Source organism: Carassius auratus, unplaced genomic scaffold (genome assembly GCF_003368295.1).
Source record: "Carassius auratus strain Wakin unplaced genomic scaffold, ASM336829v1 scaf_tig00034518, whole genome shotgun sequence".
Lineage (NCBI taxonomy): Eukaryota > Metazoa > Chordata > Actinopteri > Cypriniformes > Cyprinidae > Carassius > Carassius auratus.
This window is the reverse complement of record NW_020526156.1, coordinates 174,800-194,388: the sequence shown is the minus strand read 5'-3', so window position 1 is coordinate 194,388 and position 19,589 is coordinate 174,800. Positions and strand designations below refer to the sequence as shown.

The window sequence follows — 19,589 nt, the reverse complement described above, 5'->3', positions numbered from 1 at the left end:
AACTAGGGGGAAAATACACTTTTTTTTTGCATTTTCTCCCAAATGTATGTGCCTGTAACTCAAGAATTATTAATTTATATATCAAAATCCTTTTTGATGTTGGTTCTAAACATACTTTTTCTATCATATGTCAACTTTTAAAGCCTTATATGCTTCGGTTCCAGAGATATGGGGATCTCAATATGGCTTCATGTGCAAATTGTACACGTTTTCAGAAGTCAAAAACAAACGTGGGTTGCTTTGCATACAGCTGATATTAATTGCATTTAAAGAAAAACATCTCAAGAACAAATAACGTTGAAATTAGAACTGTATCTTGTTTCCTTCTATTAAAACAGTTGCATATAACAGAACATATTGAGTGCCAAAACACTCTTTTCCCAATGTTCGCATGCCTATAACTCACGAAATAGTAAAGATATTCTTAATATCCTTTTGGGTGTTGTTTCCTAACAAACTTTTCATTTGTTATCTTCATTTGTAAGTCCCTATATGGTTGAGACTCAGAGATATGGGGATCTGAACTCGGCTCCGTGAGTGAATTAAGTACAGATGACATCATCACTGCAGACCCGTAATACCTGAGCTTGATGAATGACTCCATCACTCCACATCCAGCATCTGTTACAGCTTCTGTGTTTAAAGATCTCAGATCTGACCCGTTTCCCTGAACACTGTTCCTGAAATACACATAAGAACATGCAGCTCACACACACAGAGCTTGATGCGCTGTGTGCGAACCGTGCTGTGCACTTCAAATGCTTTGGAATATTTAATTAGCTCCATCTCATCTGACCGTCTTAACTTCTCCTATTTGCATGTTTCCTTTCACAGAGGGCTTTCACCTTCAGCTCACTCTGAAGATATCCTGAAGATGTGTGTGGTGCACGAGCGCCTCCTCAGGACACGGCCGGGACTGAAACCGGTGCAAACCCACAGATGCACAGGAGATGAGGAACACAAGCCATGTATATATATATAGAACAGAAGATCCCAGATCTATTCACACCAGACAGGAAGACACTTTCTACTAACAACCTAGCAACACCCATAATACCCTAGCAACCGAACACACCACAGGAACTGCCAATGATCACTGTTTCTATAATTAAACAACATTATAATCTGGGATACAATCATAATTAAAGAGTTAATCTCACCAAACCTCATATTTCACCCCAAAATCAGAAGAATTGCAATTATTTATATAAAAAATTAAATGAAATGAAATGTGTATTGTGTGCATTGTATATATATATATATATATATATATATATATATATATATATATATATATATATATATATATATATATATATATATATATATATATATATATATACATATAAATATAAAACTAATTTTCTTACAAATAAACATTTAATTACCAGAAAAAAATACATATTTATATAATGAACATATAAATATTTGTATTTCTGTAAAAACATATTTATATACAATATATACCGATATTATTTATCACTGTTAAAATGCTAAATGCTATTAATTTGTCATACTGCCTTTAATTATACTTATTTATCAATTGCACTTCATATGCAAATATTTAATATTTAAGAAAAAAACATCTGCAGTTTTATTTTTTGCTGCTAAATGAATTACAATTACAGTATTAACTGAACAAAAAAACTTATTTTTATTATATATATAATTATTTTTTTATAACTGTTAAATATTAATTTACAGTAATAATTTGTTATATTGCCATTAATTTATACCAATTTAAGTGGAAGAAATGTATTAAAGTATTCAAATATATATATATATATATATATATATATATATATATATATATATATATATATATATATATATATATATATATATTATTGAAACAGAGAAAGAAAATGCTGTATTAAAATATTCACCATTAAGAATTTCCCCCAAAAAATGAATGAATAATGAAATATATAAAAATAAAAATATTTAAAAAAAAAAAATTTTCTCATTTTGGAGGGGTGGATGATTGTCAAGAAAATAATGTCACACTGGATGATTTCATGTGCAAATCTTACTTTTATTAATGCAACAAAAAAGTAAAAAATTTAAAATTATAACATATAAAGGCGTCACATCTATTATTTGCCGAATCCTCATCTAACTCGGGCAAGTGTTTTCCCCAGAATTATTATTATCACATCATCATGAAATCATGTGAAGCGAGTGTGAAAAAAAAAGATAAGTTCAAAGGTCGCACCCAGAGGCTAAGGCTGTGATGAACAAGTGTATCTTCATGAGCATCCATCCAGAGGCAGCGGATGCAAACCATGTTCCCATGCCAACCTGCAGCATCTGAAACATCCTGTTATCTTGGAAACAGCTGGCAAGCCAAGGGTTACACGACTGGAAGAGGCTTCGCTTTCATTTTACAGCCTAAAGCAGAGCATTAAAGGCCAGCAGCCATCCATTAATATCCCTTACTGTATATATATATATCCATGACGGCTTCAGATCGTTCTCCTGTAGGTCATAGTTTGGGTTGTTTGGATGATAAAACTGTTGAGCTGATGACAGCTGTAAACCTAAAGGTAAAACCACTGCGTTTAACCTTAAACCGGTTTTATTGTCTGTCTGGAGGCGGATATAAACTCGTTTTTAACCCATTCGTCACGTGCTTTAGAAGCCAGAGTCGACTGCTCGGGTTTATGAAGGCTACTTTATGAGATTGACTCTGTTTTTACAGTTATAATGAGAAAGTGGTGAAGTCTTCAAATGTTTTAGGCTTCTGCCATCTAGTGTCAGACAGCAGATTTACAAACTTGGTCGCTTTTAAACAAAATGTTTCTGATAAATTCCCATTTGAGGAAGATTTGGTGTTATTCATTTCTGACTTATTGATGGGCTACATATATTAGAATGTAGTATGTTTTGGTAGATTTGACGTCATTTTGAACTCTTAGTTTTAAAGTGGTTGCTTTAAATTATTTAAACATGAAGGATGTGTAGCCAGTATGATTGGAATTTAGAAATAAAACTCCGCCCAAGTGGAGGCGTTCTTCATGAATATTAAATAGCGCAGGGCGTTGCTTGCTTGGTTCTTCAACCAATCATGAAGGAGAAGCGAAGCCAAGACGAGGTGGCCGAGTGGTTAAGGCGATGGACTGCTAATCCATTGTGCTCTGCACGCGTGGGTTCGAATCCCATCCTCGTCGACACTTTTTAGGTGTAAACAGTCACTGTTGCTATGGTTACTGTGTGTTCGATTACCATTTAAAGTAATTCTGTGATGCACCGCTGTATTTTCAGCATCATTACTCCAGTCACATGATCTTCAGAAATCATGAAAATTTGTTTTTTTAATGTATTAACTTATTCAACTTTATTTGAAGAAAAAAGTTGAAATGAACAGTATTTATTTAAGATAGAAATGTTTTCTAACAATATAAATCTGTATTATTAAACACATCCTTGTTGAATAAAAGCATTTCTTATATATATAAAGCAACCATTATAAATCAGCATATTATAATTTCTGAAGAATCATGTGACTCTGGAAAATATGCTGAAAATTCAGCATTGCATCATATAAATAAATTACATTTTAAAGTACATTAAAATAGAAAACTACTATTTTAAATGGTAATAATATGTCACATCACTGTTTTTATGATCAAATAAATGTAGCCTTGATCAGCAGAAGACACTTCGTTTTTAAAACACATTAAGAATCTTGGTGATCTAAAACTTTTGAAAAGCACTGTGTATTGAAAAAATTATATATATATTAAAAAATACAGCATACTACACTATAATATACTATAATAACCACATAGACATTACTATCACATATTAAAAACCACATACAAGGCACACATTAAAGCAAACATCTTATTAGCTCAGTACTGGAGTCATTTCTGATGTACGTCTGTATTATAACTCAACAGTTCATGAGTTTAGTTATTTATCTACTTAATTCCTATTGTTCTTATGTTAATACAGGTGGAAACCAAGTGCTTTAACACTTGTCCTGGTTCCACACTGATGTCTTCTACAGCTCAAGTTCTGTTTTTAACTGTGTATATATAAAATTGGTGAGGTTTACACATAACTTTGTCAGGTTTAGGATTTTAATTTATTAAAATGATTACAGCTAAAAAGTCTGCGACCAAATCATAACTCCTCTTTATTTCAACTACTTTCCAAAACCATGGTTTAAGTGTTTTCCATTAAATGCTTATGAAATTTGTGGGAGATTAGAATCTATAACGCATCGGTTTATGGACTTCAAACATCTCTCAACCCTCCCGAATGAGGAAGAAAGACTCGATGCAACTTCTGAACAGAAACAAAGCATGTTTATTGACTGTTCTAGAGGAACTTCATGACGTCAGGTCTGTGTCTTCGACTCCACATCCTGGAAGTCCAGCGAGGTTTAATCCAGCTGGAAAACAAAGTCCGAGAAGAAGAGTTAGGTTTGAGTTTTTTGATGCATCTTAAAGTTTACGAACAAAAATGCAGATCTCAAATGCACTTAAAATGCATGAACACTTGCCTTGACGAAGCCGATATCTTTAGCGTACTGTCTGAAGCACTGGCGGCACATGTTCAGTCCGTACTTACGGATCAGACCGTGTCTGTTTGAGCAAACCCGGCTGGAGAAACACGAAAGAACAGCTTAGAAATGCACATTGAAACATGACTAAATACAGCCAAAACATATTTAAAAGATATTTAACTACTTTAATAAGCACCTCTTATGAGCCTTAATATCTGAAATGCTTTAACGAACACCAATTTTGTTAAATTACTTCATCAATTGTTTATATGCAACTCAACTTCAAACCGAAGATGACACGATCATCAGATTAAAAAAAAAAATACACACTTTAATTTAAAGGGATAGTTCGACCCAAAATGAAAATTCTGTCATTTAATTCACTTTATGGTCGCCAGAGTATTTTTATTCCCTCACTTTACGGAGGAATTGTTTTTCGTCAATCTTCTTCAAAATATATTTTATGTTCAGTGGAAGATAGATATGCATACATGTTCAAAACAACTCGAGTCTGAATAAATGCTTAGGAATATTCTTCAGATGCGAATTAAGGTTATTGAGGAAAACTTTTCAGGTTATGACGTAATCACGTTGTAAGAAGCACTAAAAGCCAGTCTCTCTTCTCGAACTTCGAAATAGTCCGACTTCGTTGTTCGATCTTTGTTTTTGTACTTTCTTTGCATATTCGTTTTGTAAACAATGGGACGGTACTTCCGTCTACGTCACGCGTGATACTTCCAACGTCACTACGTAATGCGTTAAGCATTCGCGGTTTAAAAACTACATAATTTCTCTAATTATTTTAAGAAATGATTGATCGTATCGCTAGTTAAAAGCTTTAATAGCTCGACTGGGAACGTGTAGAGTTTTTTTTTTAAGTTGATCCTCAGCCCGTTGAATCCATTATATAAAGAAAAATCCTGGAATATTTCCTCAGAAACCTTCATTTCTTCGCGACTGAAGACATGAAAGACACGGAGTAAAATAGCAGTACATTTCTATCCTGGAAGTGAACTAATGTACTCCTCTAAACACACGGGAGGCACTATAAAAGTTGCACATTTCTATTAAAGTCGTCGGACTGGAAGTAGAATAGTTGAATATGTTCCGGCGCGCCATGTTTCCGCGCATCTTCTCCATGTGCTTCACATTCAGACACTTTAAACAGACACGCGACGCCGCACAAGCGCGCGTCCACAGCCTCTTCACATTAAACACGCAACAGAAGCAGAACTGACCAGGATCGGGATCCCTGGCCGTATTTTCTCGGGTGACTCCAGTAGAGCTGCTGATGGCCCATCTCGTCTCTCTCGATCGGGATGAAGAAAAGGAAGAAGCGCTTCTGCGCAGGCGCAAAAAAAGACGTTCTCCTTCTGCGGTTCGCGGCGCTTCCTGCGTCACCACAGACGACGGCGCCCTTCAGCGGTCGAGTGGTGCATAACATAAATAAAAACAAAAACAATGAGTGTAATATCATTTTAAATGAATAGTTCTAAATATTCTAATGTATAATATGATGTGTTTAACACTCTGTGTTCATCTTTAAAATGATTAAAACCCAGATTTAGTTACTTTTGTCTCTATATGCTCATAATTTAACAAGTTAATTTAAGCCACTTTATTTCTAATAACTTTATTTATTATAAACCCATATGGCAAATAATTTATTATTTTTTAAATATATTTTCAAATATAGCCAACACATATTTGCTGAAATATGTAATTATTAATAACATTTTCATTTAAGGGCGGAGTATCCTTTTAAAGTCATCTTCTAAACGTCTGTTTGGCACCTGATAGGAAACGTTGCACAAACACTAAAAATATATGTCTTGCAGATACAGTCAAATAGACGTGATGTACTTGTGCCATCAGACGCTTTCCAGATCTTTAACAGACTTCTGGCAGACGTGTGTGTACTATCTGGAAACAATCAGTATTATCACAAAATGAGCTTTGTTTCTTGCACTTGAACTTTTCCAGTGTTTCTTTAACCATAAAACGAGACTGGTGTGTGAGACGTGACGTCACGCAGCCCCCAGGGGGTCTGACGAAACTGTGGGAGCCTTTGGTTCCGCGCGGAGCATGACACGCGCTTTCAATTAAAATGCGCTTTTATGTGGACATGGCAGCCGCCATACATGCGTGCACCTGCGGTGAGGCTTTGATTCTGTTTGTGATTCTGTGTTTCGTGTGGATCCGACTGCGGCAGCTCTTTAATATTCCGCTTTAAGAAGCGATAGCAGCAAAGCTAACCAGTGCTCCAGTGCATCACCAAAATACACACAGCGGTATGCACGCGCGTGCTTCGATTACGTGTCATCCAAAACGAGTAATATCAAAAAAGCAATACAGTTTGTGATGAGTGCAATGGCATGTTTTTGGCTTTAATGCTTTTTCTGTCTCGCGCCGCTGCTCGCTTTAGCATGCAGCTGCAATGAATGCCTGCGTGCTGGCTTCATATTCCTTTTTTTTTTTTTTACTTTAGCCTGTGCATATTTTTGCACTTTCTCACTTTTATTAAGCTCTAGAGTTGCATTAGTCGACAGTCATTCAAATGTGGCGTAAACATGGTCGCGTTCCCCCAATATTGTGTCTCTATGCGCGTCCACATGCATGTATTCCCGCAGGTTTATTCATAGAACTGCTGCTTTTGGTCCTAAAAATACCAATGCATTGACCTGCTAAAAGCACACCGATCACGACAAATCTGTAATAAATAGGGATTGTTTGTACTGGTGATTCACTGCAGATTGCGGTATAAATGCAGTACTGCTTTAGTATTATTAGTTTAAATAAATGTTATGATAATCTGTACAGTAATGCATTCATTTAATCAGAAGACTGTTATGTTGGAAGCATCAACGTTCCAGTAGATTGCACTTTTTTGCATTTTTTTTAATATATGATGTGATTGAAATAGGTACAGATATTAAACAATCAGTTTATTAGAAGAATACTTGAGTACTTTGTGTGTGTGTGTGTGTGTGTGTGTGTGTGTGTGTGTGTGTGTGTGTGTGTAGCACTTTGGTCTTTTGTTGAAATATAAAGTGCATTATAAATAAAATGTATTATCATTATTACTTTCACAACTGGATTCAGAAGGACCTTGCACCATGCAATTTATAATTTACAAATATCTAGTTATTGAGTAGAAGCCAGTTTTTAGATGCTGCTTCTTATTCTCGTTAGCAACCTGAAATTAAAGCTCCTTGGCATATTTTTAAATATGCATGCATGCATTAGATCACTGTCCACTGTGTAGCATCACGCTGTTGTTGTTGTTTTGCATCTCACGCCATGAGTGTTGCATGTTGAAGCTTTTTACATTAACAGAATGTTGTGGATGGTTTCTTTGTATTGGGAACATTATTTTTGTATTATCTGTACTATCACTGTTCTAGTCTTCTAATTAGTGGCTGTTCAGGTTAAATCCACTGAGACTAGTAATTAGGTCTGGACTCCTGTGAGTTTATACTTTAGTTGAATCCAGGGCCACATTTTTATAGTAATACTGTACTATTAATCTCATCTGCATTTGAAATACAATCATCCAGCATTTTGTGTTCGATCATAAAAATGTCTGTGATCTAACAATAGGTTGCATTAAGAGGAGTTTCAAGAGAACTAAATGCTTTTGTTTGAGTAAGCGTTGAGCTATATTTATTTATACTTTGGCATTTTACGTAAATGATTTGGATTCCTTTCAGATGCATTTTTTAAATTTAGGCCTAAATTTAAGATGCATATATAATTTCCATCCATTTGGATTGCACAGTTTTACAGATTACACATATATTACAATCAATATTGTTTGTTCCACAGCTAGCTATATTTCAACAATGTTCATATATTATAACTGCATAAATGTCATAGTTTTTACAGTGAACAAATTGAGGTTGATTCTACGCAATTCGAATAAATGCATTAATAAAATAAATTTTTTTATGTTAAAAAGTAAAAAATAAACTGGATAAATCTGACAAATTAGCATGACATTAAGTTTATGTGTTTGTTGAAATTGTGTTATCCAAATATATGGAAATTTTATATGCAATTTAAATACATTAATCTTAAATTTAGTCCTAAAATACTTTTTTAGTTTTTGGGGGTGTAGCTACTAAAACTCCATTGCTTACAATGAATATTAACATGCTTCGTAAGTTCGTTTAGTTTGCAAAAAATAAATAACGTAAACCATGCTAATTGAAATCATTCTATCCACTTATTTTCCTCAGGTTTTAAAAGGCGACACTAAGAAAAATGCCTTATGGGAAACGCCGTCATTCGATTACATTCCAGAATTAGAGGACCAAGAATAAGCTGCATTTTCTATGATAACGATTCGTTCCCAATCTGCTGACGCAGACCTTTTTGGCATCGCAAACCTGCCGTCCTCGTCTCCCGAATCGTGTCTCCGACCGTCCCGCGAGGCGACTGCCTATCATGAGATTCCGAATTTACAAGCGAAAGGTGGTAATCCTGACTCTAGTGGTGGTCATCTGCGGATTCGGCTTCTGGAATAGCGGGAAACCGAAGAAGGCGAGCGCCGCCGTGTTTTCCAAAGAGCCGGAAACGGGGAAACGGAGTAGCATTGGTGGTCAAGAACAAATACACGTCACGATCCCGGTAACACGTAAAACTATCAACGAAACACTTCCGGAAAAACAACAACCAGTTGCCAAATCTGAAACGGACAACACAACTCTGGTGTACAGAGGAATCGTCTTTCAACTCAACTTCGACCAGACGCTAAGAAACGAGGAGAAGTTTCGTTCCACGCGCCAGAAGGACGACCTAGTCGTCGTCGTCCAAGTCCACAACCGTCCCGAATACCTACGCCTCTTAGTGGACAGCTTAAGGAAATCGAAAGGAATCGAGAACGTCTTGCTGATATTCAGCCACGACTTCTGGTCGCCGGAAATCAACCGGATAGTCGCGTCCGTCGACTTCTGCTTGGTCCTTCAGATATTCTTCCCCTTCAGCATCCAACTCTATCCTCAAGAGTTCCCCGGGAACGACCCCAAAGATTGCCCTCGAGACATTCCCAAGAAAGACGCCTTAACCCTAGGCTGCTTAAACGCAGAGTACCCAGACTCCTTCGGACACTATCGGGAAGCCAAGTTCTCGCAGACCAAACACCATTGGTGGTGGAAGCTACACTTCGTTTGGGATCGAGTCCGAGTCTTGAAAGAGCACCAAGGACTCTTATTGCTCATCGAGGAGGACCACTACCTCGCTCCCGACTTCTACCATCTACTCAAACACATGGTGTCCCTCAAGAAAGAGCAGTGTCCCGACTGCGACATCTTGTCTCTGGGAAGCTACGGACACGTCGGATACTCCAGCAAAGCCAATAAAGTAGAAGTGAAGGCATGGAAGTCCACCGAGCATAACATGGGAATGGCGCTGGACAGAGATGCCTACCAGAAACTCCTCAGATGCACCGATGCCTTCTGCACCTACGACGACTATAACTGGGATTGGTCATTGCAGCACCTGACCGTGACCTGCTTGCCCTCGTTCCTGAAGGTCATGGTCTGCGAAGCGCCGCGCATCTTCCACGCCGGAGACTGCGGCATGCACCACAAGCAGTCGGCTTGCATGCCCTCCAGCCAGAAGACCAAGATCGAGAACATCCTCCATAGCAGCAAGAACCAGTTATTCCCCAAACAGCTGCTCATTACCAAGAGACTCCCAGCTTCCGGAGCCAAAGGAGTGGCTCCGCACGTCAAAAACGGAGGTTGGGGAGACATCAGGGACCACGAACTCTGCAAGAGCTACCTTCGATTGCAGTGACTTTGTATTGTTTTTGCATCCTCTAACGAAAGCCTTTAAGAGTTCTATACGGACTATTTCTTCAAATTGCCTGTTTTATTGAGATATTCCAAATAAAAAAAAAAGTATGTGACGTTTGAATTTGGTGATTATGAGCATCATTGAAGTATTATCACTGAAAAATAAGTTTATTGTTGTCATATATCTACTATTAAATAGCATTTTTGTGCCACTTTGAAGACGACGTTTTTACGTATGATTTTAATCATCAGCAAAAGCATGAACTTTCTTATAATTATGGGTGTGTGTGTGTGTGTGTGTGTGTGTGTGTGTATATACAGCGCCAGTGTTGGGGGTAACGCATTACAAGTAACACAACTTGCATAATCAGATTACTTTTTCCAAGTAACTAGTAATGCATTACTTTTTAATTTACAAGAAAATATCGAAGTTACATTTTCAATGCGCTGTCTGAACATGATGTAGTTCTAAACTCAATGAATATGCATTAATATAAAAAAAACAATTTAGTATTAAAAAAGTGAAACGCAAACTCAGAAAAGGACACAACCTGCAATAATTAAATATGTCAAATAACAAATGTATCTAATCCCATTTCATTTACTAATGTAACCTTTGATGATCCAGTTCAACCATAATAATAAGCTAAAATTACTTTAAAATAAACTCACAATTGTGCTTCATTGTTTCGTTTTTTTTTATTGCTGAAGAGTGTCGAACCTTCTTCTATTGTGTTTACAGACGCAAATTTACTTTTCCTTCAGCCTGAGGTTTATTCATTACACTTTTTGGTGTTGAAGGGCTTTTATATTTGCTATAATATAACTTCTTATATTAAAAACAATCAAGCCCTGCTCATATTTAAAAAGTAACGTGAAAGTAACGTAACGCATTACTTTCCATAAAAAGTAACTAAGTAACATAATTAGTTACTTTTTTAGGGAGTAATGTAACATTGTAATGCATTACTTTTAAAAGTAACTTTCCCCAACACTGTACAGCGCTACAAACAAGTGTACTTTTAATCATAAATCCACCTTCTGTTTACGGTTATGCTAAAACAACGGCTGTTTTTGATATGCAGATGAACTATTTTTTATTTGCTTAATTTGTAAGGTGTAAGGTTGTGCTTCGTATTGAACGTGTTGCAGTACTAGAATGGTTTTGAAGCTTTTGCAAGACATTAAAATTGCATTGAGTTTCTCACACTCCTCATCAACTTATAGATGCGTCGTCCTATTTACACAGGCTTTCAGATGATTTTCAGATTTAAGAAAGTGAGAAAGTAACCTTTGGAGCTGTAGTTTGTGACAACAATAATATATTGAATGTATTTGGGGTTATTATTGCAAACCTTATTTTATTGAAGACTCAAAACCATTCAAAAATAATATTATTTAAATAAAAAAAATCATTAATTGAAATAAAATATATAGAAATATATATAGGGATACTTTTATTTTCTCATTTTGGTTTTATTTGAAGTTTTTTTTTTTTTTGGAAGTATTAAAAAACTAATAAAAATAACAAAACAACTAAATTACAAAATAAAAATAAAATCTAATTCAAAATAGTATATAATTTGATATATTTTATTCTCGGTTTGTCATGAACCATGCGAACCAAAAAAAATGTCTTCAGTGAAAAAAATAAAATAAATAATTAATTGCCTTAACAATTTTTTTTTTGTCTGCAATGAAAGTCAATGGGTGCCGGTTGTTTTGGACCCCATTGGCTGTAACTGAACAGGCTGAAACATTCTTCAACATACCTTCTTTTGTGTACTATCCCTTTAAATAATAAAAGAAATGGTGTCCATGTTTTACACCCTTGCCCTTTTGCATTAAATATTTTGACTTAATTGAATAATTCGAATAGCTCTGTTTAACACTTTTACCACGTTTGAATCTCTTCTGCAGATTTTCAGTTCAAGAGAACGCTCTAACAGTCAATAAGTCCCTTCTGATCCTGATTATAGGCTTCCACAAGAGGATTTTAGGCACTTTCAGAGGGAAATATCTACTTGGAGTGCATTTTCCTAAACCAATATGGCCGCAAGTTCTGTTGTTCCCAATAGAGTTCAATTGGAAATGACGATGCTTTTGGAGAACGCACCCCTGGTTGTCTAAATTTGACCTTTAAGACTCATAACAAGACGAATTACTCACCATGCATATACTAGTTCAGTGCCAATTAGTATTTAATTAGTAATTAATCAGAATGCAAATGAGAGGCGGAACCAGATTTGAAGATGTGAATGCATCCGAAGTTTATGATGCAGAAATGAATGAAAAAAAAAAAAGTGCAATGCATTTTTACTGGAACTAAATGTTTGTGGACTGTTCTGTTCTTGCTTAAAAATGTGAAATTATACAATCTAATATAAAACCTGCTGATTACAAGAAAGCAAGGATTGGATCCCGGAGACATTTACAATCTTTAACACCAAATTATATAAAAAACTGCACAAAGTCATTATGTTCAAACCATCTGATAATGAAACACGAGTCAAACATAGGCTTATTTAAGATCAATTTATACATATATATACTCCTCTTCATTAGAAATACAACTGTTTTCTATTTTGTGTGATTATTCGGTCATAAATCTGTAATTTACAATATTTACACATTGTACAATGATCGGTTTCCTTTGAAACAACATTAAAATAAATGCTCACAAGTTACATTTACAGGGAGTCTTTTATGACTCCAAACATGATCCTAATTATTTAGTGCAAATGATTCTCAAAACCTGCCGAGGACAAAATATTTCCCCCCCAAATAAACATTCGTTTTCATTGTATTTATGACAACAGCTTCTTGAAACGTGAAAAACATTCACGTAATACAGTAGTGAAAACCATCCAGTTATTCAGCTTTTAATTAAACTCATGGTACTTTCGGTCGTACTTCACAATTTATTGCATCACAGTAATTAAGAGTTTGGCTGAAAACATGTTTAATTGAAAATAATGCATAAAATTTAATGGCTTAATTTGTTTATGCAAAATACATATTTTTTGCTGATTTTAGATTCCGGTTATACGACCGTCCCGCTGGGAGAGTTGGCTGGGTTTTGGGACAACAACAGGCCCTAAAGAGACAAAAAAAAAAAAAAGTTAAGGATGCATTAAATTGATCAAAAGTGACAGCAAAGGACTTTTATAATGATGCAAAAGATTTCTATTTCAAATAAATGCTGTTCTTTAATCTGTGAATCCTGAAAAATAAAATGCATCACACTTTCTACTAAAATATTAATGTTTTTAACATTGCTAACAATGTAGAAATGTTTCTCGAGCAGTAAATCATCATATTATTCTGATTTCTGAAGATCATGTGACACTGAAGACTGGAGGAATGATGCTGAAAATACAGCGGAGCATCACAGAAATACATTACACTTTAAGAGATATTCACATAAAGAACAGTTATTTTACATTAAAAAACTATTTCACAAATTTTTATGTATTTTTGATCAAATAAAAGCAGCTTCGATGAGCAGAAGAACTCATAACTCTAATACAACACAAATGCACACTAAAAAGTGATAAAAAAAAAAAATTGAAGACCCAAAAAATAGCTAAAAATGTGCTCATCCTCAGTTCATCCAAGTTGTACATGAGTTTGTTTCTTCGTCAGATTTGGAGAAATTGCATCACTTGCTCACCAATGGATGTGAATGGGTGCCGTCAGAATGAGAGTCCAAACACTTCCAGCATTAAGATGATTTTAACTCAAACACATATAGTCTATAATCATAATAACACTTCCTCCAGTGAAAAAGTGCATCTGCTGTTGTCTCTCACAGATTTGTTTAAACGCTGCTTGATCTGTGCAGATTTCTCTCCTGATTCAGACCAGAACACTTTTTCACTGGAGGAAGTGTTATTCTGGATTATAGACTCTATGTGTTTGAGTTAAAATCATCTTAATGCTGGATTTATTTCAGGTTTTGTCTTCTCCAGATGTTCACTGATGGACTGTGGATTATTGTGATGTTTTTATTAGACTCTCGTCTGACGGCACCCATTCACTTGCAGTGAGCAGTCTCTACACTCACCGCTTTTCCAGGTCGTGCCCAGGTGCAAACGAATCCCTCCTGACAGGCGGTGACCAGACAGTCCTCGAGGAAGATCAGCACAGTGAGTCTCTCCTGGGAGATTTTCTTACAAACCAGCGGCTCGAGCAGCGGGATTTCCTCCATGCGCGGACACCAGCTCGTTCCTAGCGTCTTAGCGGCCTGCGTTTTAGCCGCTCGCGCGCCGATGATCTGGTTGAGCTTGTCGCTGCTCTTGTTGCTGATGTAGCTTATGCTGTGATTGCGTTTGTGCTCCTTTTCCTGAGTCGGCTCCTTACGCATTTCGTGCAACGCTAACGTTGCGAACTTGTTGACGCTTTCTACGATGCTGTTGGCGGGTTTGCCGCTCGGGCTGCTGCCTGACGAGTGTGGCAAACTATTCGACCGCGGTAAAGGAGAATTCATGCTATTGTTTCCGTTAGAAATAGTTCCGGTTTCCCCGCTCATTGCGTTCGTAAGAGTCCTGGTTCTGGATAACGGAAACAGGATGTCTTCTGTAAGGTCCCATAAGCATAACTGGGTGTCCTGACCGACCGAGCCAAACCGGTACGTCACGCTAACGCCGCGTCCATCCGTAGAGTTCCTATTGGATAGTCTAGATTGCGCGCTATTTGCTCGTTCGCGACTTCCGTTAACTTGCACCTGGTCCTGGAAGTCTTCGTCGCTCGCGCAGAATTCCTCGCAGTCTTGAACGCTGGTGATGCAATGATCGAACGCCACGACGCTCACCCACGACTTGTGCCCTCGTCCGCGAGCGATAACCCGGGAGTCCGAAAACGACCAGACCGTCACGAGGTCGTCTTCCCCACCGGTCACTATGTACCGTCCGTCGGGGCTCCAGCAAACGCACAGGAGCCCGCCGAAGTAGCTCTTCATGCTGCCTTGCAGTTCTGCCGTGTCGAAGCAAAACACCCGCAGGAAGCCGTCCTGACCGGCGCACGCCAGAAACTTCCCGTCGGGCGAGAAGGCAAACTCGTTGACCGCGCCTTCGCCCACCGTCCAGCGGAGGAGAGGATTGCGGGCCGCTTTGCTCTTGTTGGTGTGAACGGCGTAGCTCTCGCCCTGCTTCAGGAGCTGGTAATGCGGCGGAGTCGTTCCACAGGTGTGCTCCACATTGTACAGGTACAAACATCCGCTGCTGTGAGACACCAGGAACAGTTGCTCTGAACCCGGGACCCACTTTAAACACGTCACCAGGGACTTCTCAATTAGTCTCTGTTATAAAACAGAAACAAAAAAGAGAGACATAATTACAAAAGATGCAAAAAACGGTGCAAAAATACATTTAATTGTTGTTGCAAACTATACAAAATAAAAAAAATAATAAAAAAATCGTAATGGTCCTAAATATATTACATTTTTATCAAATCAAATATTTTTATTTTATTTATTCGTTCTGATTTAATTTTGAAAATTAAAAAATAATAAGAATTTATAATAAAGACATTCAAATTTGGCATCTTTAAAATAATATTTTATAATATATATATTTTTTTTTTTAAATAAAAAATATATAAATTATTTTTTTAATTTATGCAAAAATAAAGCTTATGTTCTTTAACATAAAAAACTTAAATTACTTGATTTAAAATGTAATGTAATTTTCAGTCAGAAACCCAAAGACCACACCTAGTCCAGATCTCTGACGTCACAATTAGCAATAAACAAACAAAGAAGTTCCTAGAATCAAGTTCAGGACTCACATCTTCATTAAAAAGTTTGCTGGTTTCCTTTTTGATGGGGTCAATGAGCTGTACTTGCCCTGTAGAGAAGCCCACGAGCAGCGAGACGCTCTCCGCTGTGGCGGTCAGCACGTTAGAGTCGTGACACGTGGGAAGTGTTCCCTTATACATCCGCTTGTCTACAGGTTTGCTCAAGTCAGCGGCCTGGTGAAATCAGACATAAGCAGCAATTTAACATCTTCATATGCATGATCTTAGACTAAAGAGAGCATGCTGTGCAATCTATCTGACTGATCAATTAATAAACACATGTATATATAAACATAGCTATCAGTTCTGGCAATTGAACAACACCTAGATGTCAATCCATGTTTGAAATATGAATGCATTTAGTGTCCCATTAAATGACAATGATTTATGCAAGGTTTTATCAATTATTTCTAATAAGTATTTGCTGCTGCTGTACATGTAGATGAAGAAGAGAAGTGGTCCAAGCACTGAGCCCTGAGGAACCCCGGTAAATTAAATGTAAGTCTGTTCAAAAATCAGTGAATATTATATTCTAAAATGCATTAGTATATGCACTTAACTTTGAAAGTGTAAATAATGCATTTGGTAAACCACCTTAACTTTACGCATAATCCCAGATTATCCCATAATCAGAATGCATAGGATATTTTGGATGCATTTACATGTCAATCGTATTGCAACACAAAAGTTTACACTCAAAAGCCTTTGTTAATTTAATGCAACAGGTTGCACATTAAAAAACCTCATGCATAACTTAAAATCTGAGGATGCATTAGCACATAAACTGTGCTTTAAACAGTATTTATACAACATAATACATGTTACCCACTGATTTTGATTGTAAACACAACAACTATCATTCTTCGCAACCCTGTTTTTATACAGCCTATGTTCGCAACATAATGCAAGCCTCAAATAGTATACATAACTCTAGATCTGCTCCAAAGCAATGTCTACAAACTATTGCAAAGTGTATTAGCACTAAGTTATAACATCCCACTTTAACCGCATGCGTAAATCTCGATCTGCTCGAAATCAGCGACTGTTTTATATTGCATTTACATGGAACTTGGGTTGTAAACATTCTTTACACACATTGCACACTCTAACCCTTTTCTTGGCCAATGCACATTGGTTTTTGCACATGCATGTCTAGGTTTTATTGACAGAAACTAATTTAAAGCGGACGAAAGTGTCCCAGGAGCTGTCACCATGTAGTTACCTTCCTGACGCCTTTATAAATGTAAAAGTAAAGCTCCCGGCCCACATTGAAACAGATTCTCTCGCCGTTACCGGATTGGTCGTTCACGTTCACGAACGAGACTTTCACCGGGTTCGAGCCCTGCGAGTTGAACGACACGCGGTTCGGTCGGCTGTACTCGGAGTTCGGCAGAAGTTTATAAACGCCCTCCCGTGTGCTGAACTGAGTTTTAATTTCGTTCGACTCCTTCCCACCTCCCTCCGACGCCATCTTCCACATTAGCGTTCATTCCGCCTCGTGCACGAGCATGCGCGCGCCCTCTCCTCCTCTGCGCGAGTACGACAGCGCTGCGCGTTCACGCGAGTCAAGTGAGAGAAGATACAGATGAAAACACTGTTCGATCGTAGCATTATAAAAACAATTTGAAATGAATAAAAAGGCGAAAATATGCAATATGGCTATTTGAATTTGTAAAATATATATTTAAAATAAAATACAAATATTCTTTTTTATAATGCCTTCTGGACAAAATTAATCAAAAAAATGACGGATTTCAGTTCGTTTTTACAGTTTAATTTATTTATTTATTTATTTATTCTTTACTTTTCACCAAATATGAGTTTGAACGTCAAATGTAAGTTTCAGTCATACATGTCTAATGCATAAAGTTAATCAGCTTTTAACTGAGTTAAGTTTTTTTTTTATTAATGCTCAAAAAACTGAATGCTCAAAAACTAATACAAATAGCAATCAACAAATAAAAATAATATTCTATGACAACAACAAAATAAATAAAAAGCGGGTGTCTTATTCCTAACACAATTGCAAAAAAAAAAAAAAAAAAAAAACAATTCGAGACAATTTGAGAATTGTTTATTTGTCATTAAAAATGGGAAAAGAGTTACAAACATACGTCGAACGTCACGTAACGTAGTTAATATTCACGACGCACGATGCATAATTACATCAATAATAAGCAAAAACAATAATAAATAAAACTCTAATAATAATAGTAGAGAACGCAATAAGACAAACACATGTCAATAAACAATTACAAATTATTCAAAAAATAGATTTAAGACTTTAAAGTATTTATGTTTTGTTATTGTTTCTTTTAATTTGTGCAGGTATTCACCAATTTCTATTTTAAAATGAGTAAAAGTAATATTTTTTTCTGTCTATTTACATATTTGGAGAAAGAATATTCCAAATATAATAATTAGTAAATTCACAATACACAACATTTTTAAGTCAACAGCATAGGCTACTCATAAAAAAATACAAAATAAATAAAAATAAAAAAGTTGCAACTTAATCTTAAGATAAAATAAAATAGTTTTGTATAAATACAGACATAAAGTAAATTCACAATACTTTCATTTTCCTCCACGTCTTTACAAAACATACTTTGTGATGACCTGTTTAACAGGATAAATCAGATCTTAGATGTCTGATGTGTGTGTAGTGTGTGCTTCTGGAAAAGCCTGTCAAACACACTGGACTTGTCTTCTGTCAGAGAAACTGCTGGAAACAGTGCAGCGCCTCCTCTGGACTGTTCCAGAATACAACACTGGGCCCCAAACAAACAAACTACAAAACATACTACACCCAAGTCCCATGCATTAGATCACATCCCTGAGCTTTTCTCAGAATCAACTTCATTTGTATTTCATCTTTGTGTAGAGTGCATCAAAAATATAGTTTAAACCATATGCATGCTTTCCCTAACATATATTTTTATTGAGCATCAGTCCTGATCATGACTGCATAAATGCCCCCCCCCACCCCCCAATAAGGAAATCATTATGTGAATAGTCACTAAATCAGTGTCATTAGCCAAAAATTAAATAAATAAACATCCAAAAATGTTTTTCATTTTGGGTCTGTGTACTCTACAAAAGATGCTGGGTTATTATAAACCCAACTTTGGGTCAAAAATTGGATTAACCCAACCATTAAGTTAAATTGAATTTTTAACCCAAAAGTTAAGTTAGTTGGAATTTGACCCAAAGCTGGGTTGAAACAACCCAGGATTTTTTAGAATGAAGCAAAACAGGTCAAACTGACCCAAAACAGGAAGGAACTTTTTTTTTTTTTTACACAGTACGTGTTCATCATTTTTGTTATTTATTTTAATTATTTGATTTATTTATTTTCATTTTGAAGAGTATGTTGGTAACGAAACAGTTGCCGGCAGCCATTGTACTCCATAATAGTCTTTTCCATTCAAGTCAATGGCTACCAGCAACTATAGGTTACCAACTTTCTTCAGAATACATTC

The 19,589-nt window shown here is 36.3% G+C and overlaps 3 protein-coding genes and 1 non-coding gene across 5 annotated transcripts; 2 read left to right on the top strand and 2 right to left on the bottom strand.

The window, feature by feature from the left end:
• The first annotated feature begins 3,088 nt into the window (after positions 1–3,088).
• Positions 3,089–3,170, top strand: trnas-gcu (transfer RNA serine (anticodon GCU)). Its single transcript has one exon. It is a non-coding gene; the product is annotated as a tRNA-Ser (tRNA).
• A 1,124-nt stretch (positions 3,171–4,294) lies between these two features.
• On the bottom strand, positions 4,295–5,908 carry LOC113081528 (40S ribosomal protein S29). Its single transcript, XM_026253606.1, has 3 exons — positions 5,752–5,908; positions 4,511–4,610; positions 4,295–4,399 (listed from the first exon to the last, which is right to left on the bottom strand). The coding sequence occupies exons 1-3, from the start codon at positions 5,811–5,813 to the stop codon at positions 4,391–4,393; spliced, it is 171 nt and encodes a 56-aa protein (XP_026109391.1). The 5' UTR covers positions 5,814–5,908; the 3' UTR covers positions 4,295–4,390.
• A 623-nt stretch (positions 5,909–6,531) lies between these two features.
• Positions 6,532–10,430, top strand: LOC113081518 (alpha-1,6-mannosyl-glycoprotein 2-beta-N-acetylglucosaminyltransferase-like). The gene is made up of 2 exons (XM_026253592.1): positions 6,532–6,669; positions 8,752–10,430. The coding sequence occupies exon 2, from the start codon at positions 8,960–8,962 to the stop codon at positions 10,310–10,312; it is 1,353 nt and encodes a 450-aa protein (XP_026109377.1). The 5' UTR covers positions 6,532–6,669; positions 8,752–8,959; the 3' UTR covers positions 10,313–10,430.
• Positions 10,431–11,843: 1,413 nt separating this feature from the next.
• Positions 11,844–17,694, bottom strand: LOC113081522 (WD repeat-containing protein 20-like). Of its 2 annotated transcripts, XM_026253596.1 has the most exons (4): positions 17,330–17,690; positions 16,099–16,281; positions 14,378–15,610; positions 11,844–13,408 (listed from the first exon to the last, which is right to left on the bottom strand). In XM_026253596.1, the coding sequence occupies exons 1-4, from the start codon at positions 17,585–17,587 to the stop codon at positions 13,355–13,357; spliced, it is 1,728 nt and encodes a 575-aa protein (XP_026109381.1). In that variant the 5' UTR covers positions 17,588–17,690; the 3' UTR covers positions 11,844–13,354. The 2 variants fall into 2 exon arrangements, with proteins under 2 accessions (XP_026109381.1, XP_026109382.1); XM_026253597.1 differs by lacking the exon at positions 11,844–13,408 and having other exon boundaries at positions 15,368–15,610; positions 16,157–16,281; positions 17,330–17,694.
• Between the last annotated feature and the right edge of the window lie 1,895 nt (positions 17,695–19,589).

Bases quoted from the DNA above. Each gene is read 5' to 3' on its own strand.
- LOC113081522 (XM_026253596.1), bottom strand. From the start codon at position 17,587: ATGTGGAAGATGGCGTCGGAGGGAGGTGGGAAGGAGTCGAACGAAATT. The intron at 15,611-16,098 runs GTGAGTCCTGAA...GTTTTATAACAG, and splicing joins GCAAACTTTTTAATGAAGAT to AGACTAATTGAGAAGTCCCT. The intron at 13,409-14,377 runs GTGAGTGTAGAG...TTGTCTCTTTAG, and splicing joins GGGCACGACCTGGAAAAGCG to GGCCTGTTGTTGTCCCAAAA.
- LOC113081528 (XM_026253606.1), bottom strand. From the start codon at position 5,813: ATGGGCCATCAGCAGCTCTACTGGAGTCACCCGAGAAAATACGGCCAG. The intron at 4,611-5,751 runs GTCAGTTCTGCT...GTGTTTCTCCAG, and splicing joins GGCCAGGGATCCCGATCCTG to CCGGGTTTGCTCAAACAGAC.
- LOC113081518 (XM_026253592.1), top strand. From the start codon at position 8,960: ATGAGATTCCGAATTTACAAGCGAAAGGTGGTAATCCTGACTCTAGTG.